Genomic DNA, 25,618 nt, shown 5'->3' with positions numbered 1-25,618 from the left:
ATGCTGAAATATATGATTTAATTTATTTAAAATACAAACAAGCTTAAAGACCATGTGAGACTTTTTTTGCCCAGTAATTTTGATATTAACCTGAATACCTTAGTTCCTGTGGAGTTTTACAACAGCACTCATCTTTTTAAGCTGTAAAGCTTGTTATTTTTTATTAAAGGTGTAATATCTGGATCACCCTCTGGGCTTCTGCTTTCCTGGCCGACGTGGGTCTGAGTGATGCGGCAGAAAACGAGCCGGGACAAAGCCAGTTAACCAGCGGGGAGAGCGAGAGCGGAGCCAGGGGCGGCTGATGCCGGGGTCGTGGGATCAGAGCAGGTCACCGAGGTGTGGGAGTGTCTGCTCGGCCCTCTGACCTTTGTCATTGAGGCTTCCTCTAATCCACTCCTCAAAGACCATACGGGCATAATAGAGAGTGCCTGAATGGAATTAAATGGTGACCATTAGGTGGATCTGTGTCGCTATTCTTCTTGTTTGTTTAGTCCCGGTCAGGCTCACATTTTCAGTGTAATCAGGCGTGTGATGGAGGTAAGGCTGGAGACGCCTGAAGAGGCCTGGAGTGAGCACAGCGGGGCAACCGTACACTGGAGATGGATATCCAGCTCCATTGAATGAAGGGCCTGACATAAGGGAGCAGACTCAGGCAGAGGAAGGGGACAGTAATTGGGTGTCCACTTCAAATTATTGGGTTCACACGATGTTGACATAGAAGGAGGCCAACTTTAAGAGAGTTCAGTCATGAATAACCTCTAATAGCACCTTATATTGGTAAAAGTAGCTTCTATAGGGCTAGTTAAGACTTTCACTTTCATTTAAAACATTTATAAATGCGAGGCAAAGATTGAAAAAAAAAAAAGATCTGAAGGAACTTTTTTGGACACTTAGTACTTTTTCCTGTATTTTTTTTATGTTTTTTGGTTTTTTTAGTCGGATCTCGGGAAAATTAATTTCTGCTGAGCTTCAACTGAATTTTTTTTAGGAATTTAATTTCAAGATAAGTATTTTTGCAGCTGTTAAATCCGGTTGTGGATCTTGCTCCAAATTTTTATTAAGGAGTAATTGTTAATAAATCATCTCTTGAGGAAACCTGAGGCTGTGGACTGCAGGACATCTCCAAGCTGGAGACATGTTGCAGTTAAACTGTTTATTGCACTATTAATACACCTCCAGTAACGTCCCATTTGTTGGTCTTTAATTGGGGGGGGCTCATGTTCAACGCAAAACACTGATATAGTTGACCATTACACTTTAACTTTTTTGATTGCCATGTTTGTACTAACTTTGACCTATTATAAAGGCTGGATTGTTACAGTAATAAATATCATAAAACACCAGATCAGACATTTTATAGCTCTGCTGGCAAATATTAATAGAACTGGCGGTTCCAGATCCAGTTGGGCCACCTGCACTGGTGCGCGCACTGTGAAGTTGTGATACCCCCTAGTGCCCAATTTGGTGAATTACACCCCCTCTTCTACACGCTCACCAAATCTGTTCAATTGATCACGAAGTTTGCAAATATGTTTGCTGTTTGTGTCTGGACATGATGGAGCATCAGACAACACAAAATGTGTTTAGCCATTGATCAGATGGTTACACGAGCTCATATTTCAAACAGACTTAAAAGACGGAAGCTGACCTAAAATTTGCTGCAGTGTTTGTGGCCATGGCTGCAGAAATGGCCAATTATCATCACTTCATGACCTTTTTCTGCGCGATTATGGTGTTTAATGGGCAGTAAATATGTCAAGATCAAAGTTGCTGGTGGCACCGTGTCATTAGTTGAACTCCGGTTCTGCGTGGCCCTCCCGGCGCTCCACACGCCTTTTTCGGGCTGCAGAACCGGGGAGGCGCTCCCTGCGGGGCTACTGCCAAACGGGGTGGGTGTGTACGTGTATTAGCCTATTTAAGCATCGGCTGTGCGCACGTTGTTGTCTGGGGTGAGACATTCGCCCATCGACGCAATGGGGACCGGCGAGGAGACCCCTGGACTGGGTTCCATCGAGAACCCTGTCAGGTTTAAAGATCAGGACTTCAAGAAGCTCCTGGAAGCGTGTGTGAAGTCAGGAGAGCTGTTCGATGATCCGGCTTTTCCAGCTGAGCAGAAGTCCATCGGCATGCCGGAGGATCCGGATCCAAAGAACGCCATAAAGTGGCTGCGCCCCAAGGTTGGTTCCCCATCCTGCACTTAGAACTGTCGAGAAAAGTTTGTCATGTGGACCAGGCGGCGTCGTTTAAAGTGAGATGAGTCACTTCCGGTTTGACTTTGGAAACAATGTGACAAAGGTGCGATGTTTTCTGACAACTCTGCGGGTTTGACGGTGATTCACGCAGGTGTGGCTCACCTGAGGAGCTGGACTGAGGGCCACATCCCCAGATCAGGAACAATGTGTTGTCTAATCCCTCCTTTAAGGTCACCTGCATGTGACTCAAATTTCAAAAGGATCCCAATGTGATCTTTTGGTCATTTTTCTTTGGCATTAAATCAATAAAAAGCATTATGTATGTCTCGTCTCAGTCTGTCCCCTTGTCCTGTTTCTGCAGGAAATCGGTAAGAACGCTGTGTTCGTGGAGGGAACCACTGGAACCACTGACATCTGCCAGGGCCAACTGGGTGAGTCCCCCCCCCCCCCCCCTTTTATCCGGCTTGGCAACCAGCTACATTCCTCAATAAACTCGAACCATATTGGCTTTTTGTGTCTCGGTCAGGCAACTGTTGGCTGCTGGCCGCCCTGTCCTGCCTGACCATGCACCCCACCCTGTTTGTGAAGGTGGTGCCGCCGGGCCAGAGCCTGTCCCAGTCGTACGCTGGCATCTTTTATTTTCGGGTGAGTCTCTGTGGCTGAGATGGGTTCCTTATTGAAGGCGTTGCTGCAGCAGGTTTGGGACCACAAGAACTGATCAAGAAGCCTCCAGCCGGAGCCGATTCGTGCAAAGGTCCTAAAACTAACCTCAGTCAGGATACCTCTCCTAGGGGAGAATTCTGATTCTTGCCCTGCGTTTTAGGGTGGGCCAAGCAGTCGGGTCACGTCCTGTACTCATTACAGGCCACCATGTTTATTGGAATTGTCAATAATTTGAAACCGCAGACAGGGGGAAGGCGGGAGAAAACAAGTTGTTTTTATTAATTTTTATTAATTTTTATTACAGTATAAGCTACTTTAGGCCCAGAGGATATTGTATTTCCACTCGCAACATCAGGCGGTCTTTCTCTTTGGTGTCAACGTGAGCCTGTTTCTTTACCTCTGACACCCGGATCGATGGATTAGTGCGCACATAAACCAGGTTGAAGCGGACACGGAGGTCATTTTCCAGCATTTAACACGACGGTAATTATTATTTTTTTCCACCCGTGGGATTTGACCTCTTGCGAGCTGTGACAGGAGTCGACAGGCGGGGCGGACGAGAGGCAGCTGATGCTGCTCCGTCAGGCTGATGTTAGCATGGGAGAGCGGCCCAGACACGCAGGTAGTGACTCCCACTGGGACAAACCTCAACAGGCACACGGTGCTGGTATGAAAGGCCAGTTCTGGCCTGTTCTTGGCCACTCGTGCGTGTGCAGTTAGCTGTAGGCTTTCTGTAATGTAGTAATGTATTTAAACAGCTGCTTGTCTCCTCAGAAAAATCACATTTTAAATCACCTGCATGTCGATTTAAATTCATAAATGTAGACCTGTGGGTATTTGTACTTTCATTTGAATGTATTAATGCACTTAATAAACAAATCCACTCTTTATTTGTTCTTTTAAATGATTTAAGTGGAGATGAGGCAGGATTTGATCGCTATGGCGATAGCATTCATGCTAATGTGAGCTTCTATATTTTCTCTTTGTACTTGTTAATATTGTTGTTCCAGCACCTTCAACTTTGTTTCAGTGCCTCTGTTAGCGAATCTACATAACTAACGGGACTGTAGCGCAGCGGTTTGTGCAACACTCGCCAATTCTGGCTTAAACATTGTAATGTTTCCTGTGCTCTTTTCAAGAAGGTCGCTAGAGGAAATAAAAACATTACAGAAAACATGGACTGAACTAAATAGAGCATATAAAGTATTTAACCTTCATTCTGCAAGAGGATGTATGTGCATGTGATGACCTCATGACCTTAAGAAACATGTATTTGGGCTCACAGAGTCAGGATAAAGTGAATTTTAGATTTCCCTGGTTAGGTGAAGTGCTTTATCTCTTCCTCTGTGGTATGTTTCTTCCTCTCTCTCTCTGTCCATCTTTGTCTCTCTCTCCCTGGGTGTCGTCTGTACAGTTCTGGCAGTATGGTGAGTGGGTGGAGGTGGTTGTCGATGACAGGCTGCCAGTACGCGGAGGACGTCTGCTCTTCAGCTACTCTCACACTTGCAACGAGTACTGGAGCGCCCTGGTGGAGAAGGCCTATGCCAAGTCAGTCGCCACTATTAGCATATGTTTCTAGGTTGTAATGTCTGAGGACGCCCACTGCTTTCTTACGGCCGTGCGCATTTACATGGATGTCGCGAATAATACACCGTTACGGGAGAGGATTTACTGCAGCGCTCCTATGTAGGTTAATCGGATGCTACGGCAGCCTGAAGGGAGGGAACATATCGGAGGGGATGGAGGATTTCACAGGAGGCATCGCCTACTCCACCAGGGTGTCTTCTCGCACGCCACGGGTCCTGTGGAGGTCTCTGACAGCCGCCCTGTCTCGAGGCAGCCTGCTGAGCTGTTTCATAGAGGTACACACACACACACACACACACACACACACACACACAGATGCCAGTAGAGGTTGATTGCCATGTTTCTCTGTCGTCACAGGCTGGCAGCTACCAGGAGGTGGGTAAAGTGACAGGAGAGGGTCTGATAAAGGGCCACGCTTACGCCATCACCGACACCGTAAAGGTCAGTGCTATAGCGCAGCAAACGGCGACCAGATGATTCAAACTCGGCAGCCGTTGTCTGACCCATGAAAGGGTTTAATTCTGGTGGTGATTCGCAGGCGCAGGATTTTGCCATCGTTTTTGCCGTCTTTGCATTTCAGGTGCTGAACGCTTCGGTTGAGACTTTGCTGCTGAGGCTGAGGAACCCCTGGGGCTTTGTGGAGTACAGAGGACCATGGAGCGACAAGTGAGGAAGCCTGTTGCTAATGCAACGCTGTAAGAACAAGCTGACTGACGAAGATGTGGGTGTGTGCGCGCAGAGCCAAAGAGTGGGACGATGTGGACAAAGCCGAGAAGGAAAAGATTGAACTAATAAAGAAAGAAGATGGAGAGTTCTGGTGAGAGAGCCTTCATTTCATCTGGGTGCTATGTTGTACATGTCATGCAATTAAAGGAAACAAATGCCAGTTCTTATTATTTGGTTGTTTTGGTGGCGCTCCAAAGCTTCTCCCACATCTGCACTGACAGCAGATCACCTGTGTGGGCTTTCTGGCCCTTGCTGTCTCTGCTAGGATCAGCGTTGAGGATCTCTCCAGGCTCTTTGACGTGGTGGAGCTCTGCAGCGTGAATCCCGACACTCTGACAGAGGAAAATCCGCCGGCCTCTCCCGTCCCTCCCCCCTCCTCCACCTGGACTATCAGCGAACATGAAGGATTCTGGGTCCCGGGGAGCTCCGCCGGCGGCAGCCGCAAATACAAACGTGCGTTTCAGACTCTCTACTCCGCATTCAAGCTCGACCTGTGCCTCACTCTCTCCTTTGCTTTAGGGTCATTTTGGAAGAACCCCCAGTTCCAGCTGGTGCTCAGAGAGGGGGACCAACCGGATGACGGCGATGAAGAAGACGAGGAGGACGAGGAGGTCGACGGAGACGACAGCGACGAGGAGACTGCAAAGGAGGAGAGAGCCGAGAAACGGAAGCAGAAGTCCAAACGCTGCACCGTGCTGGTGGAGCTGCTGCAGAAGAACCGCCGGCAGAGGGACAAGGTCCACTTCCTCTACATAGCCTTCCACGTCTACAAGGTCGCCGCTCCGCCCCCCCTCGCTGTCAGAACAAGATCACTTTGGTTCCGAACAGACTCTCACCTACTGTACACTTGTGTCACCCCTTTTTTACAGGTTCCTTCTGATGTGAGTGTCAGCTCATCAGCAGCTTCCTACCTTTTGTTATAGAAAGCGCGTTTCTTAAATTTGGACCATGTTGCCGTGCGTTCAGTTCCAGAGTGCGTGTCTGACTCGCAGCTTCTTCATGAAAAATAGTCCCGTGGGCCGATCTGGGAAGTATAGAGCTCAGAGGTAAAAGGCATTTTACACTCATGTGCTTTTTCAATGAATTTTCTGCAGAATTTTTATTTTGGGAAGGATAAAACTGATTTTGAATGTTTATAAATTTGATGACGAATGAGCTAATTCTCAGAGGTGTTTGGCGGAAGCTGCTTCTGGACCCAGGGAGATACATCGTGGTGGCCTCCACCTACAGACCCAATCAGTCCGGGGAATTCTTTGTCCGCATTTTTTCCAAGACTGGAAACACTTTGGGGTAAGAGTCTTTTTCCAAGGCCCGGGAGTGAGAGTGAACAATTTTACCCCCGATGGATGAGCGATTATGTCTAAAGTTTATGTGTAGAATCTCCCCACATCATGCCCTTCCTTCAGATTCGCATGTTTGAGATGCATGTTTAGGACTTAAACTCTATCATTTCAGATATAATGTGATCTTTGTGTTTCAGGAAAAATGACTTTAGCTGCTCCTTTGACTTCCTGCCAGTGAGTTCAGTTCAGAAATGTTTTTTTTTAATGACCCCAGGAGCAATTAAAAACCATATTGGTTTGGGTGTCAAATAGGTTATGGCAGCTCCTGTCTCACCTGATGATCAAATGAGAGTTCAAAAGACGTTTGATGAGGCGGCCGGTCCAGTAAGAATTTCTCATCTTCTCCTAAAAGTGTATATTTGAAGTCTGAATTGAAACAAAATGTCTTTTGCTTCCCTTGCAGGATGATAGAGTGAATGCTAAGGAGCTCATGGAGCTGTTCAACTCAGGTTCTTTTCATTAAACATTTCATATTTTATGTGGAAATAAAAGAAGAATCATCCAGTCAACTCTAGCTTGCGGTAACCACATTTACCACTAGGGGGAAGCAGAGCAAACTTAGAGCCTGAAAGGTTGGAACGGAGGAGCCAAGAGGTCAACAGTCAGAGACCCTTCAGCTGTTTTAATAAAAACGTCTAATCTTTGTCTTTGCACTCAACTTAAATGTCTCGAGAGATCTTTGCATCAGCATGTCACTGTATGTGTCATCACAGCTCTGGACAAAGATTACCATCTGCCACTGGAGACCTGCCGACAGCTCATCTTTGGCGAGGATGTATCCATTTGTCCTTTTTTTTATTTATTTTTTTTAAAAATTGATTGACTTGTTTTGATTTAAAGTTCTAGAGTCACACGAGTCAAGTTAATTTAACTGGCAGAGGTGGAGATACATGTTTTATCCTGTTCTTTGGAATTCCTTAACTTGTGCTGGCAGACGAAAGGACGCGCCAGTCTGAGCTGTAAACAAGCAGAAACCTTGCTGACCAGCCTGCGCCAACTGCAGGTAAGAGAAGGCAGCGGGGGAAATGATTTGGATCAACATGAAATTAAAGTTCACCTTTCACTGTCTTATTCTAACATATCGTCCTTTCCCAGGCCATTTTCTTCCAGTTTGACGAGGACTCGTCGGGCACCATGAGCCCCTTTGAGCTCAGTGCAGCCCTTGAAGCCGTCGGTACGCACGCGTCCTGCACGGGTTACATGCTGCCTGGTTGACCTCTGACCTCTGTCCTTCTGCCTGTCCAGGGATGCAGTGCGACAGGAAGATAGTTGAGCTGCTGTCTGAGCGCTTTGCTTCTGGAGCCCTGCACGCGCCCTTCCACAGCTTTGTCTCATGTGTCACCCGGCTGCGCAGACTCTTCGGTAACCTGCGCACTGCTGCGCTCCTTAGAATGATTCAAATCTAAAGCTATCTGCAACTTTTGTAGTCATTTTCTCACCTCTGCACTCTAGCTCTGTATGAATCAGAGACCAGTCGGGAGGTGAAAGACAGAGGGATCAACTTTGTAAGTTCCACTCACTCACTCACTCACTTCGTGGTGTCAGGTTTTTGACTCTTTCCTTCTTTTTCTGTCTCTGTCCAGTGGCTGCATCAGTTCCTCACAGTGTGAAGATGCTTCCTGACTTTCTGCTGCTGGAAATGTAAACTGTCCGCACCAGTTCCTCTTTGTTTTAGTCTTTTATCTTTGGGGTGCATTAACATTTTAATGCTCTGTGGCTGCAAAGTGCCCCTTATGAATTCTGACACACTCTCATTATATATAGACCCCCTAGAATCCTATAAATGATGACCACATAATGCGATGTGTGATAGTTTAAATGTGTTTTTACTGAAAGGTCAAAGTTTATTTTACTTACTCACCTTCTCAAAGGGATTCTATATGCTCAAACTTCATTTAATTTCTCAAAATTTCTTTTTAAGGTATTGAAATTTCATCATACGGCAGACCATGTGTAATATTGGAACACACACAAATACACACACAAATGCACACACACACACAGAGTGAGTGCTGCCTGCCCCACTGAGGGTGTGAGGCTGATGTCTCAGCATCGCTACATGTACCATCTCTATTCTTATCGCAGTGACGCCATGCGCAGCGTCAACTCGCTCGCCCCCTCCACCACTACGTTCCCTCCATCCCTCCATCCCTCTCTTTGACTCCCCCTCCTTGTTCTCTCCAGAAAAAGTCTCCCAATCTGCATCCACCTCCTTTTTATTGCACTAAGGCTGCACACAGATGCTTGTATGCTTGGCACCCGTGCATGCACACACATGCATAGACACACATGCGCACACACGCACCCTTTGTACACATGGGACTAATAATAGCACTTCCTCCGGTGTTAGGTGAGTAGGCTACACACAGGTTGTCCCCGGCAACTGGTTAGATCTATATTGTGATAGAGTGAAGAGGAGGGACAGTGAAGAGATGGCCCTCATCTTCCTCTCAGCTCTCGTCATCATCATCTATCATTTAATGTCTGTGTCTCACTGGACACTGGTGTAATTGGATGCTCACCTAGTGTCACATTCACAATAAAATGCATGTTACTTTCCATCTTGAATCATATTGGTCTGTTCTCAATATAAAGATAAATGAACTTCTGATGTGAATGAAAGCAAAGGGTAATGATGGAAATACGACACCGTCTGTGGACACTGCCTCATCTAAACTATTAAAAATCGTACCTGCTGTAATTTTAAAACTGTCCCTGAAAGAAACATAGCAGCATATATGAAGTAAAACATCAATAACAATTTTAAATGAAATATCCCAGTATAATTTGTCCCAAGTCTAAACGCGCATGAAAGGTTGAGGGGGGAAATGTGTTACTGCTACACGCCGCTAGAGGGCGAACAGCATGATCCTGAAGGTCGGAATATTAAATAATTTGGAGTCACTTTAGGAGGAAAAACATGTTTAAGGAATATTGGGTCGGATAAAATCTTTTTTCTATCCTTTTGGGTTTAAATCATTAGCAGTGGAACAATCATGATCCGTGTGGTTGCGTTGAACAAACGTTCTAATAAAGTAGAAAATATTGACCCTTCTGAAAGACCAAGAGGGAAAGAGCAAATAAGATAAAAATCCACCTAATTTTGGTTTGAAATCATTTCTGAAGGCACACAAATCGGGCAGCTGTTCACCATTCGTATATCTGTTACATTCAATGCAGGAGAGACCTGACCCGACACCTGACCTGCTTCTCTTTAAATGGCAGTTCTTTCCTTTTTACAGGTTTCCTGCTCTTTTGGAAAGCCTCATATTCACGACAACGGTGTGATTTTTTTTATTTATAGCTTCATAAATAAAGCGGATTAAATCTGTCGTTGCGTAAAAGGTGTGGATCAACAGCAGACGTCAACAAACACCATCAGATAAGAGGCAAGGAAAGCGCTTTGTAACTGATCCAGGAACTTTGGTCCATGACTCTCTTCTGTCTCTGTCGTCCACAGAGGCTCTGCTCATCCATCCTCCTGCTGCACCCCCCTTCCCCCCAGCCCCTCCCCAGCTGTCCGGTGGGACGCGATGATGCTCTGACAGCTCGGCGTCTGTTCTTGGAGGTGCTGGTATTTCAGTGGCACAGAGGCGGGGGCTGGTCCAAGAATAGCAGCGGAGTTGTAGTATTTAGTGTGGGAGTGGGAGATCTGGGGAGGGCTGGGCTGGTTGGAGATCAGTGAGATTTGAAGCCATTGTGCAGACAGAAGGGGACCAGGAGGGTTGCGTAAGTCCGCGCTCTGCCTGCAGATTTAGCCCGGGCTTGCTCACGCATAAATTTGATGAGCAGCGCCGTCTCAGTCGTCAGAGCTGGGATATTTAAAGATGGGAGTGTGCGTTGTCGTGGGACGTGGGGTGTATTTATTGTGCTTATTTATTAACACGTCCTGACTGACGGTGGATGATTTGACAGGGAAGCAGCAGGATTTAGATCGGTGTTAAATTTCTCCCATTTAATCATCGGTGCAGCACCGTGGGGGCTATTAAAAAAAAACAACAGCTCTGTTGTGGCGAGGTGAAGGACAGTGTCACCTCACTGACACCCCCGACTGTAACTGTCAGTGTGTCTCATACTCGAACATAAAAAATGCACTTTAGTTTAATGTGACACCACTGTTGCTTTTCTCTAAACAAACTCATTGCGTGCGTATGGCTGGAGGCGGCAAAACACGCTTTAACAATGCAAAAATTCTTTCCGGTTGCACCCGGTCAGGCAGGAGAGCTGGTCGAGACCTCAGAAGGCCACCTGAACCATCAAGTCGTTAAAAATATGGTATCCGAGCTGTTCGTTGTTGGACACATTATAAACTCGTAAAAACGACCTTTGCGCACCAAAACGCGCTCGCCATTAGTTCAGCTAATAAGTGGCGCAAATCCCGCGGGAACCTGAGCAAGCGCGAACGTCAAACCGATGCCGTCAGACGGTGGTGGTGGTAACTCGACTGCCCCGAGCACCAGTGTCCTACTCATGAGTCAGGCAGCAGTTTCTTCGCAATGTGGTTCGTTTTATTTTTCTCTTTTAACATAATATGTGGCTGCAAGCGACAGAATATATTGTACGTAAACAAAACCCAAAAACATCGTTTGATTCAAAGACTGACGAAACCATATTCCAGAGCTGATGGGGGGTCACTATAAACCTGCAAGTGGCTGAATTTTGTGTTGAGACTTGCTAAAAATAAATCTCAGACTGGTGATGTGCTGACGTTTGACCTTCTAAAACACTTATGACCTCTGGAGCTCAGCCTTGGTGACCACAGGGTTCTTGGTCACATTTTTTTACCCAGACCTTCTCCCCCAGGCCGCAATGCCAACCTGCCTTGGTGGAGGCCGTCTTTTTGACCAGTGAGAGAGTATCTGTCCAGACCATGACCACAAAGGGACAATCAAGGTCTAGAGACATGTCAAAGGCTCCAAGTGTCTATTGGGCTGAATACTTCTCAGTGTAATATTCTAGTTTTCCTTTTTTTCCCCAGTCAGAAATGATCACAAAATCCCTTCTTATCCTTCAAGGAGCCGAGCGGCTGTGCAACGCCAAGTACGTCAGAATCCACCAGACCGTCGCCAGGGTGTGTTAATGTTGAGATATCCCAACCGTTGATCAACACAGAGAGGGAGGATGGGGATTAGCGCGCGAGCGTGATCTGGGATAAAGCAAGGAGTGTCCCTGAAGGCTCAGAAAGATGCTCTCATCATTGAGGGAGTGTCGGAGAGCAGCGAGATCAGACGGCCGGACCTCAGAGGAAATGACATCAAAGAGTCGCACAGAAGCGCACATGGCCGCGGCCGTGCACAGGTGGACGGTGTGACGAGAGAGCGAGGGCTTGAGATTGTTGTGTGGGCACATAAGGTCTGCAAGGTGTGTGTGTGTGTGTGTGTGTGTGTGGGGGGGGGGGGGGTGATGACGGGGATGCACACTCATAGCCCTCTACCTGCTCATCCATTTTTTTGTTTCTCCCTTTCTCTTCATTGGCTCCAACCCTCCATCAGTCCCCTTTTCCAAGCCCACTCACTCCCTTTATTCCTCTTACTTGCTGGTCCCTGAAAAATAGGACAGCCTTTATGTAAGGAAGAGAGGAGGGGGGGTCGGGGGGGTGCCGAGGAAAAGAAGCTGAAACAAAGCCTCCCAGAGAGAAGCGGAGGGTGAGGAACGAGTGGGGGAATAATGAAGTTGGCAGGCTCTCCTCGTCCAGGTGGAAGATGACTAAGTAGATAAATAGTGCAGCCATTTCTCAATAATATTTTACATTTTACAGACTGTAGCAGTTCTATGCTCCAACTGTCACAAGACATTTATGCATTTCTAACTCAAAAATGTTTGTTCATCATGTTGTGGACATACAAGTCTGCAGCGATTGAGGAACACAAACCCTTGAAAGGCATTTTAAGTCTAAAGGCCAGACCAACTGAGAATTACCGGCGTAAATGTTTCCCGATGAACTCAACAGCCGAGTACAATGCAATTATCGCGAGACGTAAGTAGTTCGGGAGCAGCAATAGCTCAGGCGTTATGTCTTGAGAGCTTCATAAAATGGGTTTATGGGAACAAGCGTCACATCAACCAGGGGCGACTTCAAGATCCGCCTGAGTTGAAGGAGGGTTGAAGCAGCTCCACTTCCACACCACCTACTACCGGCAGGAAAACAGGTGCAAGTGACCGTACGTTTTAAAAACACATATATTTAAAAATGAAGCTGTTCATGTCTTTGTTTGATCATTACACTTCTACACGATTGATGTTACTTCTGCGTTGTTCCAACATGTGGGATCATGACTGGCCACGGCTACCGAACTCTTCGACCTCCTTTTATTTTCACCTTAATTTGGACTTTTTCCCCACGTTATTTAATCCTTTCTTTATCCCTTTAATATTATATAAGATGATATGTCACAAATCAGTAAAAAACCCTTTTGTATTGTGACCTTTACCGATGTATCGATTCTGTCAACACTTTCAGGGGCCGCTAACATGTCCAAACCCAGTCCTCAATGGCGCTGCTCCAACCGGGTTTCCTTCCTACCAGGCAGAAACCACTTACCAATGGAAGAGGGGTCTCAGGTGAACGTGTTATCTACCCGGTAGGACAGAAAACCCAGATGGATTCCAGCCTTTAAAGACTGGGTTTTTGGTTGGTCGTGCATGTTCATCACTGAAAGGATGTACGGCACATGGCATCTGTTCATGCCGTCAATACCTAATTAAAGTCTGTGAGCGTGGGGAGGGAATGTTGGAGTTCAGAGAATCAGTCGGTGCTTCAAACTCTTGTTTCATAACCGCCTGTAACTAAAGAGCCCCTCATCTTCCTCGCCCTCAGCCTCTTCCTCTTTCTGGCACCTTGCCTCTGTGACTGGCAGGGAGCCTGTTAAAAGTAGGCTAGGTTTGACGCGCTGCTTGTGACTGAGTCACGGTGAGCTGTGGAGCAACCAAACCCACTGATTCCATTTAACTTTAGGCATCCGACTCCCATGCAGTGCATGATACAAAAGGGCTCGCTGCACCCCGATGCTGACGTTTATGGCTGCGCTTGCAACAGAAATAAAGGCGGATGCTCCCGGAGCTGTGAGTGAGCGCCAACACGGTTATTTAGGGACAAGCAAAGTTGGCCACATGCTGTGTAAGAGCCCAAAAATGTAAATTAGATTATCCCTAATTGCAGTTTCAAACCAGCACCACGCACCTCTGCCACACAAACTGGTCTACACAGTTTGCACTTTAATGCCATAATAGCTCATTTGCAATGGGTCAGGTATGTCACGGTCAACCGTAGCCTCACTTAACTCCAGATGGAATTAGTGTAAGAGGCCTGATGCAGCTCCGTTCTGAAACCGGATGACGTGAGAGGATTTTTTTTTAGTTTCACAAAAGCTCACAACTGATGCTGTGACGCATGCACATTTGAATGTGCATGCATGAATGGGTTTCCTTCTTCACAGTAAATTCTTATCTTTGTGTTTGTGTGTGTGTGTGTGTGTGTGTGATTCAGAGAGAGAGAGAGAGCGCTCCTGTCTAAACACAAGCTTGCTATTCAACTGGAGTGCCACAAGAATTCTACCACATAAACATGAGAGCATTAGAATAAACAAGAGAAAAAGCATGTGGAATCAAGGAACAAGAAAACTGGAATGTCTTGAAGTAGGACTCGGAGCATCCAGGCCATCTAATCCTTCCAGGAAATGTTTTGTGCGGTCGTTGTGTGAGGCTGACACGAAATATGGTCAGAACTATATGGTCACAGCATCTGAGTAGCCACTAAAAGGAAGAATATGCGGCGTCATTCTTTGAATTCTTTTTGGCACACAGTTCAGGTGATTGCATTCTTTTAACCAGTTCAGTTTAAAGCTCATTGATGACCCAAGAGGCATTTATAACTCAACCCCTTTACTTCCATTTGACAATTATTACAACTTAACTACTTAAACACTGGGTAGATTCAAATGTGCTGATATAACTTGACTAGATGTGAATTATGTTCACGCTTGGATTTCTTGGATCAAGGAGATGCATCATCTTTTGAACAGGCGCCCCCTGCAGGCAGGAACCTCTTGCGAGTTTGTGGCGTGTATGTAGACTGTATTACCACACACTTCTCTGGCTTCCATGCAACGTTTCCTTGGCCAAGACCATGTTGATTAATGGCTCATGAGATAGATTCTTAGAAACTGCGGGGGTGAGACGATGAGGTTCCTTGGCTCCTCCGCCGGGACAACGTGAGGAGGTGATCCGTTACATCAGGACGGACTGATAATGACATTTACACACCTGAGCTGTAACTCCACCATCCTGTCAGGACAAAGCTTCACAGAGAAAAATGGATGAGGTTTGTATCCTGTCTGTTTACTTCCCTGGCTCTTCTTTCAAAGGAGTTCTTTTTTAGCCCCCCCAACCCAACCCGCAAGAAAAGAAAAAGAAAAATTGGACCCGCTGCCCTCTGTTTCTGTTCTATCATCACCAAGCGTTACATAAATACAGACAGATACAGGCTTGAAAACGTGCACGTGGCCAGATGTGCTGGGATTCCCCATGTGGCCTCCAACTGCTGAGTTGAACTTTTCTTTTATTCTGTTATTGTCTTCTCACGCCTTATTAATTAGTGTTGCTGAGCGCTACATCTGGCTACATCTCCTTTCCACGCCTGGCACCAGCAACCTTCCACGTGGGGCGAATAAAGTTCTTGATTTGTCAACCAGATTAAGTGCAGATGCCATCAATCAATGTGGCGAGTCACGAGGCCCTCTGTGTGACTTGTAACTAAGTAAAGGGGGTGTCCTGAGTTCAAGGCTAGGGTCGGTCTGGACGGAGAGCCCTGTTTTTGCTTTAAATTCACCTCAGTTTCATTATGAAGTCCACAGTCCACACATGTAGGGCAGCTCTGCCAAAAGTGGAATTACTGGGTTTAGACGAGAAGTTGTGTTATTAAACAGTCACGTGGATGAAGAAGCAATAGATAACACAGTTAAGGATTCCAGCCAAAAGTTGCATAAAGTCACAAGAATTCCGAAACACACAACCAGTCCAAGCAAGTGCAGCTTGAGTTTGTCTCTCACACAAGGCTCCTGTTGAAGACAGTGAAAAGTGGAGGACATTCTTGGGTGGTTAGGGAAAAAGCTGAGGTTATGAGCCATTCTGGTTGGCCCAAGAGCGAGAAAGAGGGATCATATTTCAGTGAGGTGGGGAGAGTTATGCAATGTTGTGTGGACACACAGCCAGAAGGGGTGTAAACACAACTGCTCTGAAGTGGGACAGGCCTTGTCGTTGCCTGGTAATAAATATTTTGGGCACCGAGACAGGAAATACAGGGTTTGGCCATGTGAGCATGGGCAAAATGTTAGTGGCTTCCCGAAAATATGCTAAGAGACAGGGAAAATCAAAACAAAGCACATTACAGCCCCCAGACAGAGCTGCTTTTTTCTTTCTTTCATTTTTTTGTCTAGAGTCTGGAGGTCCTCGAGTAGTAAACAAAGGCTCAAAAACACGAAATCTAAAACCAAGACAGCCATTTGAGTAACTGGATGTCAAAGAAATACAGCATTTACAGGCTACATACACTCAGAGAGTTATGGAATATTATAAAAAAATATATATTAAGGTGTATTTTTTATAGTGATGGTGCAATATAACAGCTTTACTGTCACCTTGAGATCACTGTCACCTTACAGCAGTTTGATGTTTAAAAGTGTTATTCTTTGTATGAAATCAATTTTAAGGGCTTGCTTTAATGGCTGTAGGGAATCAGAATAAAATCTCGAAATTGGGTTAAATCAAATTCAGCTAATAATAATAATAATAAAAAATAAAAATAAAAATCCCCCAAAACTTGAAAAATAAAAACAACCCAAGCGGAACCACTAGGATTAAATGGTCACGGCGTTGACTGACACTTGGATTAAACCCAACGCTAACTTGTTGATAGAAAACATGGCAACGCGATCTTTTTTAGGCCGCTAACAGCATCCTTTCGAAACAATTATTAATAGATCGCGCAGTGGACTTGTGGCCCGATCGAGCCATGTGACCGCGTTTTTAGCCTACAGCTAAGTGGAAAGTCAAAACACACAGGCGAAACGCTTGAACAAACAAGTTCGCGCGCATTGCAAACGGCGGCCACGTTAAACAAACCATCGCGCTCGACGCCTGACGTGACAACCTGACGGTTGTCAACACCTGTCGACCGACGGCGAAGCGCTGAAACGACAACTCGCTGAGGAGTGTTTCGCTCCTCTGCCACTCTCTCTACGCACAAAGAATCCGGAAGCCATATTGTCTTCAACGGGAGCCGGTTACCAAGGAAACCGGTTGCTAGGCAGCATAACAAACGTCCTTACGTCACCGGCAACGGCGTATCTATAGCGACAGAACGCTACACACATATACACACGTGTAGCGAACCCGTGGGTCGCACATGGCCCCTTGTTTTAGCATTTACAGGCTCATTTGTGTGATTTAATATGTTGGTTGGTGAACTTTGAGAAGAAAGAACATAAAAAGAGAAAATTTAGTGACATTTAATCAGATTGATTTCTCCGCTGTTCCCTGAGAGGATTCTAATAAAACGCCGCGGCTGTCCGAGGATTTTAAGGTCTCGTTGACAGAGTTAGTCAGCAGCAGTTACGGCAGCCCGGATGGGACACAACATCCTCCGCGCATCCTCGCCTCTGACGTTGGAGCGCTGACTAATAGGCCAACTTGTTATCCCTAAGTCTCGTCTTGCTCACGCCTTTTTCACACAAACAGGGGCTCGCACAGGAGCACACACGCCCAGTAGCATTGTTTGACTTAGGAAGGAAAAAAAAGCTGTTTTTTTCACCCTTCCTCATTTAAATCCACTTTTGATTCTCACTCGTCCTTTGTCACACGGTCTCCTGCCTCCAGCTACACCCCTCTCTCCCCTCCCAACCCGGTCCATCCTCCCACCAGCAACGTTCCCACTGGTGTCCTCATGCTGGCTGTAATAATGAATCACTTTCTGTTCGATCGGGTGATGTTGGCGATGACAGGCGCTCAATTCCGTCACTGCATGCTGCCCACTGTCGAAGATAAAATTACACGGCTGGTTTATACGATTTTTTTCTCACGTTTTTTGTTAAAATATAATAAATACATAACGTTAAAATAAGCTGGTATCTCAAACGACGCACACAAATAGGCATTAATCAAAGCTCAAGACGTGTACTTATGGATTGTCAGGGTGTGTCTTACCGAGGATCTGTATGGACCTGTCGTACATCCTCATCCATCAGCACCGTGCGTGGGTTCAGGTTCAGGGAGCTTTCTGATGAGTCGTCGAGACTTTGGAGGACACCCCAGGGCGTGTCTAGAGAAAGTTTCCTGGAGGATTTCCCATGCGTAGCTTCTCGGGATTCCGCGACAGTGACACAGAAACATTCGCTGTTACAACACACTTTATAGGCTGTTCCCAATCCTCCTTTCAAAATGATGTTTTTAGACTGTCCGTGTTGATCTGTTGCTTTATGTCACATAAATAAAAGCTATAGCCGGGAGTTAGATGTCTAGAGACGCGCGGGTGATAACCGCGCTGGTCATCCTAGTATGAAATCACGACTTAAGAATTCTCTCTCGAAAACATACACATTTTTTGTTTATGACTCTCGGTTATAAACTTCCTCTCGAATTATCAGACGGTGAGAAAATCGTGTGACTTCAGTGTTTTTGTTTTTTTTTAATGATCGTGCTATTATTATCCGCCGGCGAGGTGAGCCTCTGGTCCGTTTCAGTGGGAGAGGGATTCCCTCAACGTCACCAAGGATACCAAACACAACAAGGACAAATATGGGCATGTACGTCATCGGAACTCCGGGGCGGGTCCAGAGATGCCTCGGTTGTAGCCGATGAGGATGGGTTCATTCAAAAGACAAGATCTGCTACCGTGCAGTTCTAAAACAAGCTATAAAGTGTTTCGCGAGCGGACTTTATGTGTTTACGGTCGCATATTTTACCAGGATGACGGCCAGGTCGGAGAGGATTTAATATCAAACAGCGGACTTCCTTCTTTTTTTTAATTCGAATTGGAACACTTTCCCCTCCGCGGGGAGCTGGATTACGGTTCTTCATGCAACTTTTTTGGAAACAAACCAAGAGCATCTCGCCCATTAATAACAAGATCAACAACTGTAAGTGAATTTAAATGTTTTCCCCATACAGGTTTTCTTTAAGATCGCTCAGATGAGAGGAGCTCGGAATCCCATGCACCGTTTTCTCTTCCGATTACTTTAAATCCTGAAAACACAGACTGCGCTGTTGTGTAAACCACAGCTGATAATGTTATCGTTAAAGATCAAGTAAACTACACGCATGCAGAATTACTCATATTGGCGCCACGAGTTCTGTTTGGTCCAGGACTTTGTTTCAAAGGATTAGCCGGTTAGCATGATCACAACATAAGCAAGTTTCCCCCTCCAGGATAGTCTCTTCATTCGCTCCCCTTCAATGCAGATGACCCCGCGTTCTCTTTGGTACCTGTAGGTGTCAACTTATATTTCGATCCCTCCGGGGAAATGTACCAAGGGTTCCCCGGTGATCCAGACAACGGATCACGTGGAAGCTCGTCTCCATCCATAGAGTCCCAGTACCTTTCCTCCGTGGACTCCTTCGGGAGCCCGCCGACCACTAGTGCTCCGCAGGTAGGCCAAAGTGATGAGCTATGTATCGCATGTTGGAAGAACACAAGACGCATCTCCAAAATCAAACTACATCAAATAGGAAACGCCGAGAGAAGTGTTCGAAGTGAATTAAGTACCAAAGGAGTTATATACATGACCAAAGTGAATGAATTACAAAAATGAGTTATACATAATCTACATATTTTCAAAGCAGGCTGTTAATTTAGCCAACGTTCTTTATTCAGTACCAAATCAGGTGTTAGTTATTAATTCCGTAAGATGTACATAAAACGACACATTGGCGTTTTGTTACGGCCCCCGGATATGAGATATTTATGATGTAGAAGGACAAATATGCCTAGATTTACCTTCTCGCTGTACTTTGCGAGTACGTCCTCGGCGTACAGCACGCTGCAGAGCGGATGACACAATCCTGGAAATCTGCTACGTCAGCACGGAAGCTCCGCCCCGGCTCAACTTTTCTCCTTCCACGCGCTACGCTCCCAACACGCGCATGCTTGTTCTATTTTGGTCCTCGACGTTGCGTTGCTAGGGGGAACACCGGGGGCGTGACTATAATGAGGAAAGAGGCGGAGAGCTGCCTCCGAGGGATATGATTGGTCCATTCGAGAGCCGCCGGTTTCGCTCTTTCAGACGCTTCAGAGTGAATATCACACAAGTTCTGAAGTAGAATAATACATCGTTTTGAACTTGTTACGTCTTATTAACCCGCATATGTTTACAAAAAACGTCAAATATTTACTTTGTTTGACCAAATAACTGTTCATCTATTATCTTTAATACCAGCCTCCCTATTTATTCACATGCCTGGAGATATAATACTGTTTATGTGAGTCCAATTTCTGTGTGCTGCTTTCAATATTAGTTCATAAAGATAAGTTTTTCATACCAGCTGTTATTCTGAATGATTTTTTCAAGAGCCACAGTAATTTTTCTTCCTTCTCCTTGTAATGAAGACAATTTATATATCAATCTTCAAGTGTCCTTTAGAAGCTCCTAAAAAGATTGTACATCGCCCTATTTTTTCTAATTTAAAATGAGCTGACTAAGTTTACACTTAAATTGTAAAACGTTGCTTGTTACTTTCTCCTTCGAAGGAGTGTGTGTCAGTGGGAGCTGGATTGGCCATTGTGGATAGTGGGCCTGGGGCCAGTGCTGGAGGGGAGATGCCCGGTTCATTTGTGCCAACTGTCACCGCCATCACGACCAGTCAGGACCTGCAGTGGATGGTACAACCGACCCTCGTCTCCTCTCAGGCCTCTGGACAGAGTGGGTCCACTGGCACCACGACCATGACCCAGCCGGTGTCACTAGTTGACCCTTATGACATGCCAGGCCCCAGTTATTCCTCTGGCTCTGGATTCACTCCTCCGAGCTCAGATCCCCAAGGTCCAGCACTGGGCCCTATCCGCCACTCCAGGAATCGTAGTCGTCGTACACGAGAAGAGTCTGTGAGTGAAGATGGAGATGTTGGTGTGTTAGTAAGTGTGTGTGCTTGAACAGTGTGCTTGTTGACCCTTGCATTTTACATAACCAGTGCAGGTATGGTATAGTGTTAATGTTAGTACCATAACAGTCGTATTAGACTCTACTGTTAGGCAGTGGTGTACATAAAATGAGTTAGAGGCCGGGGTAAACAAAATATATACTGTACATTTGTTACAATAAACCTACCAAACAGAGCAGAGAGAGGAGCAGATCATGTCAACAAAGGGGTTCTTGACCCATGACATGGATGTTATTTTTAAAATGAAGAAAACGATGTCCTCTAAGGCATCGCTTCCCCTGGCTTCCAGACATTCCCATTCCTGCTGCATGATACACATTATAAGACATGTCAGTCTTTCCTTGTACTAATTGGCGTTCTAATCTTCATCCCAGCTAACACCGGAAGAGGAGGAGAAGCGTCGCGTTCGACGGGAGCGGAACAAACTGGCTGCAGCCAAATGTAGAAACCGCCGGCGAGAGCTGACAGACAGGCTGCAGACGGTGAGTGTGGCCCGTAATCAGCGGAGTCGCGGTTTACATTACCTTGTAGTAAATGTGTGCGTAATTAGGATGATTACAGCTCTGAGCTGAGATAATAAGCGGAGATAATTGTGGGCTTTATGATTCTTAATACCTGTTTCCAATCTGTTTCAAGAGGATGAGTTAAGGCTGCTTTACATAACTGAACACATACCAGTAGTTCTGAACAACATTCAACCTTTGTCTTGCTCCCCTGCCCACAGGAGACGGACATACTGGAGGAGGAGAAGGCGGAGCTTGAAGCTGAGATCTCCGAGCTTCACAAGGAGAAGGAGCGCCTGGAGTTCGTTTTGGTGGCCCACCAGCCGAACTGCAAGATCCCCTACCAGGACCAGCCCCAGCAGGGCACCTCGCAGCTCCTTCCAGTCCAGTCCCAGCTCCCTCCCCAGACCTTGCAACCGGTCTCCGGCGTGGGCTTGGCTGTGAAGGAGGACACTTTCTATCTGCCACCTGCCTACACAGCCCATCCAGCTTCTGCACAGGCTCAGCCCCCGGTCCCGCCGCAGCAGCCTCAGCCAGGGATTGTGCAGGAGGTAGAGTTTTCTCGTTCTTTCTATGGCTCGAGCGAGCCGGCGCCGGGCGGGCCTTGCCTCATGGCCAGCGACAGTGGTGGTGGTGGTGGTGGTGGTGGTGGTGGTATCAATGACGGTGCAGTCATTGGCAGCTACAACACCTCATACACATCTTCATTTGTGTTCACCTACCCAGAGGGAGCCTGCGGGGTCAGTGCCAACCAGCGGAACAGCAGTAGCGAGCAGTCGTCCGATTCCCTGAACTCGCCTTCACTGCTGGCACTCTGACTGACCGACAGACAAACGTGCACACATAACACAGAAACATATTACACTCGCTGGAGTTAGAGGCTGAGGCAAGTACAAGCACAGTCCCTTCCAGTCTCACCGTTCGATTAGGAGAAACGAGAATCGATTAATCCGTTATTTTCAGATTGGCTTTTCGTCGGCAAAGTCGGAACAATTGTGCGAGAATTACACCCGATCAGGTTTACGATTAAAACGCTAATTCCTGTCTGGGTTTGCATTATCGGAACATCTGCAGCAGGACGACGACAGTGTAAAAGAATTTTGAAGTCACTGGCACCCAGTATGAGGTGTCACTTACAAGCGCTGCACTTAAAAAGCACAAGTGTCCCCAACTTGTTCCCTCTGTCGGTTGCCCCCCTTTTCCAGTGCTCTTGCTCTCATCCTCTTCCATCCTCTACCTTCTCTCGCTGAATGTATTTGTTCAAATGTGAAATAGGGACGAAGGACACGATGTTCATTGGCCTTTTCTTGCGGGAGTCAGCTGGCGTTCTTGCTCACCTCTAACTCTTCATCATCGGCTTCTTCATTTTCGCTGCTTGGACTTTTGGGATGCGTGTCACAACCTAGACTAAACCCTTGTGATTTGTTCTCTTGTTTTTTTTCCTTCTCATTTTTTTCCTTCTTCCGCCTGCCCACCTGCCGTGCAACCTATCTCTGCCCATCTCTGTTTCTCCTCTTCTGTTTCTCCCTCTCTCTGAAGTCTTCGACCCCTGAGAGCCCGAAGACCCCCAGCAGCCCTTGGGACCTTGAGTGAATGATGGCCCAACTAACACCCTTTTACACCCCCCTCACACAAGGACATGGACGCAACCTTCATAGTGAAGAACATTTGTCGTGGAGCACTTTGCTCAGAAAAAAAAGCACCCTTAGAGTGAACAGCAGCTATATACTTTCGCACATGCCTTTTACTTTATACGTGAGGCGGATCTGTCCCTCTTCTGCTGAGCCATTTTCCTCGTGTTTGAGTAACAAAGTGATGCGTCCATTGTTGCGAGGAAAGAGAGGTTCGGTTTGGACAGGAAGTTCTACTCAGCTCAAATGCAGTCATGGTGGAGAAAAGGAGGATTACTCCCATCCTAACCATTCATTTGTTTTTGAACCACATGTTAAAAACAAAGAAAGAGCAAAGTGATGAAAAAATAAACAAGGAGAGAAGAAAAAAAAAAGGCCATCTCGTTCTTGTCCAGCTCTTGTCCACTGCCATCATACCATCCGTGGCCCACATCAACCGCCGCTTTGGAGCCTCTGAAAAGAAGATGCAGATGTTTTTTGAGCACCAGCATCTCGAACCAATCATGTAAAGTGATGCCTTTATTTAGAGGAAAGGATTTGTAGGGATTCAGACAACCTCTAAATGCTGGGTCCAGCGGCCTCTTTGCGCGCTTCTCTCAGCCGAGACGAGGCGGCGGTGCATTTACCGCGATGTGTCCACTCAGAGGCACCTGGCCCATTTATTTCTTTCTTTATTGAGGTTGACGTGGCGACGGAGCACAAAAGCAAAGACCCGGAAGCAAAATTGGAGGACGTGTAGGGCGGCGCCGCAGTACGGGCGCCATTTCTTTGCCTGTGAATTTGTACAATTTGTTTCTCCTGTTCTGTTTGAGTGAGAATTGTGATATATTTTAATGTCCATTTGTGTATTTGTTTTCGTTGGCCTCTGCTTTCATTCGTAATGTTGCCTTTTCTGGTTTTTGTATGTTATTTTGCTGTTTTTTTTTAAATCTTGACATTTCTTACAGTTGTTATTGTTATTAAGGCATCATAACAATCGTATCGTTCTTTTACTGTATTTTCATTTGGCAACTGTGGAGGCATGTTGTGCACTTAAAAAAAACCGACACACGTCTATATGCATTGACATATATACAGGCAACATGTATGTATAAACGTTTACCAAGATTTGAAGTATGAATGTCTGCAGATATAAATGGGATATTTTTGTCAATGAAGATGAAATGTTACTGAGGTTTAGTTTTAAATATCATATTTTTCTAAATGGGAAAAAAAGACCTTATAACAAATTTAACGCCCTACCCTTAAAACATGAAGCACGATGTCATTGCCTCTGTTAATAAGTATTTATGTTTTATAAACAATATAAAAGCACTATTCAAGCTACATTGTATGTATGTTTCTAATGCTGATGTTTAAAGGCTGTGGTGACGCCTTTGTTCCGTTTGTTCTTTTCTATGTGAGGTCTGTCCCAATGCTACTGACACCTTAATGCCTCTTGATCTTCAACAGATGCAAATCCACAAAATATTTAGGGAAAAAAAAAAGAGTGTGGTTGACTGTCAGTACACGTATTAAATTGTTTAGACTGCAACATCATGACTTAACTGTATTGTCCGGGAGAAAAGAAAAAAAAAAGAAGAAAGTATTACAAACATATCACATAGAACATTTTGCTCTCCACTGAGACAATAACAATATATCAATGACAAAATCTATTCTTTTACTCAAGCCAACATGTTGATCGATTGGTGTAAAAAAATGTGATTGTATTTGCTGGATGAGAAGCTTTATTTTCATTAAATAAACACGTCTATTCAAAGCAATGGTTTGGTTGCTGCAACTATGGCTCTGGGTGTTTAGAGAATGGGCAGACCTCATGGTTTTTAATTTTTGTACAGATGTTGGAGATGCCTTTTCTTTTTTTTGTCTCAAAAAATGCAAATGTGATGAGAATATATCAGAATGAGCATAAAACATATTCAATAGTTCTCATGTACATACGTTTTTGTGGTGCTACTTATATTATAATGACAAAGCAGTTTACAGTGAATGGTGGAGGGTGACGTGTTGCAGTTGCTGGGGGCTCCAGCCAGACGGATGTGCGTCCTGTCTGGTGGGGAGTTTGCATTTATGGAAGCCATTAGCACAGTGAATTTCCAGCAGTTGAAGCTTGCAGTACTCAGAAATCTTTATTCACATCATGCTTTAGCAGCACGATGGATATTAAAGTGTGATTTGGAGGGAAATCTCACAGGGCCCTTGTACTGTACCCGCACTCTCAGCTTACGGCCCTGGTCAGATTCAGAGTTCTTTTTTATCTGATGTGCATTCAATAAGTGTGTTGAGTAAAGTTCCACATGTGTTTGCAGAGGGATTAGTAATGGTTTGGAAAAAAGCAGTGTAAAAAAAGATGATCTGACACCAATATAAGTCTACTCCCACCTCTACTGTACGGTGAATACGTAAGCATTAAATGAACAAGAGATATCCTATTTTTTTATATTAAGGAAAATCTTGATTTTTCTTATTTCCCACATTTCATCATGTTGAACTGCAATACACATCCTCTGGAAAAGACATCATGTAGCAAAACCTGCAGTGTTTAAACTGACCGCTACTATGTCAAGTGTGAATGTATTGCTTTTATTATCAATATTTGCTTCTTATTAAAATGTATCTTTATTACGTACTGTACATTGTTTGAATGTGTGACGTCATGCCTAAAACCTATTCATTTTTCACTTGGGTACCCTTCATTACGAACAATGTTTTTCTAATGCATCCTGTTTGTCATTTATGAAAAAACAAAACAAGCCTCCATTTCTATTTTTTTTGCGTGTACAAATATCAGGATCACAAACAACATGAAGCAGTTTATCACA

At 45.5% G+C, this 25,618-nt stretch overlaps 2 protein-coding genes and 1 long non-coding RNA gene across 8 annotated transcripts; 2 read left to right on the top strand and 1 right to left on the bottom strand.

Annotated features, from left to right (window-relative positions):
- Window positions 1-1,792: 1,792 nt before the first annotated feature.
- On the top strand, window positions 1,793-9,079 carry capn12 (calpain 12). Of its 3 annotated transcripts, XM_029843384.1 has the most exons (23): window positions 1,796-2,177; window positions 2,554-2,623; window positions 2,719-2,837; window positions 4,270-4,403; window positions 4,546-4,717; window positions 4,800-4,883; window positions 5,023-5,108; window positions 5,182-5,259; window positions 5,434-5,621; window positions 5,688-5,941; window positions 6,038-6,049; window positions 6,135-6,214; window positions 6,336-6,458; window positions 6,649-6,685; window positions 6,764-6,835; window positions 6,915-6,960; window positions 7,225-7,286; window positions 7,446-7,514; window positions 7,607-7,685; window positions 7,757-7,873; window positions 7,964-8,016; window positions 8,095-8,152; window positions 8,433-9,079. In XM_029843384.1, the coding sequence occupies exons 1-22, from the start codon at window positions 1,974-1,976 to the stop codon at window positions 8,119-8,121; spliced, it is 2,166 nt and encodes a 721-aa protein (XP_029699244.1). In that variant the 5' UTR covers window positions 1,796-1,973; the 3' UTR covers window positions 8,122-8,152; window positions 8,433-9,079. The 3 variants fall into 3 exon arrangements, with proteins under 3 accessions (XP_029699245.1, XP_029699244.1, XP_029699246.1); XM_029843385.1 differs by having other exon boundaries at window positions 1,793-2,177; window positions 5,440-5,621; window positions 8,095-9,079; XM_029843386.1 differs by lacking the exons at window positions 7,225-7,286; window positions 7,446-7,514; window positions 7,607-7,685; ... (2 more) ...; window positions 8,095-8,152; window positions 8,433-9,079 and adding an exon at window positions 7,053-7,169 and having other exon boundaries at window positions 1,800-2,177.
- A 4,906-nt stretch (window positions 9,080-13,985) lies between these two features.
- On the bottom strand, window positions 13,986-19,574 carry LOC115251524 (uncharacterized). Its single transcript, XR_003890088.1, has 4 exons — window positions 19,500-19,574; window positions 18,989-19,170; window positions 17,711-17,861; window positions 13,986-17,538 (listed from the first exon to the last, which is right to left on the bottom strand). It is a non-coding gene; the product is annotated as an uncharacterized lncRNA (long non-coding RNA).
- Window positions 17,981-25,428, top strand: fosb (FBJ murine osteosarcoma viral oncogene homolog B). 4 transcript variants are annotated; one of them, XM_029844107.1, is made up of 6 exons: window positions 17,981-18,642; window positions 18,995-19,152; window positions 20,250-20,633; window positions 21,034-21,141; window positions 21,384-21,713; window positions 22,702-25,428. In XM_029844107.1, the coding sequence occupies exons 1-6, from the start codon at window positions 18,582-18,584 to the stop codon at window positions 22,753-22,755; spliced, it is 1,095 nt and encodes a 364-aa protein (XP_029699967.1). In that variant the 5' UTR covers window positions 17,981-18,581; the 3' UTR covers window positions 22,756-25,428. The 4 variants fall into 4 exon arrangements, with proteins under 4 accessions (XP_029699967.1, XP_011606677.1, XP_029699966.1 ...); XM_011608375.2 differs by having other exon boundaries at window positions 21,889-25,428; XM_029844106.1 differs by having other exon boundaries at window positions 20,250-20,603; window positions 21,384-25,428.
- Window positions 25,429-25,618: the final 190 nt, after the last annotated feature.

Source organism: Takifugu rubripes, chromosome 11, assembly GCF_901000725.2.
Source record: "Takifugu rubripes chromosome 11, fTakRub1.2, whole genome shotgun sequence".
NCBI classification, from domain to species: domain Eukaryota; kingdom Metazoa; phylum Chordata; class Actinopteri; order Tetraodontiformes; family Tetraodontidae; genus Takifugu; species Takifugu rubripes.
The sequence above is the reverse complement of the archived record's forward strand: the minus strand, read 5'-3'. Positions and strand labels throughout refer to the sequence as shown.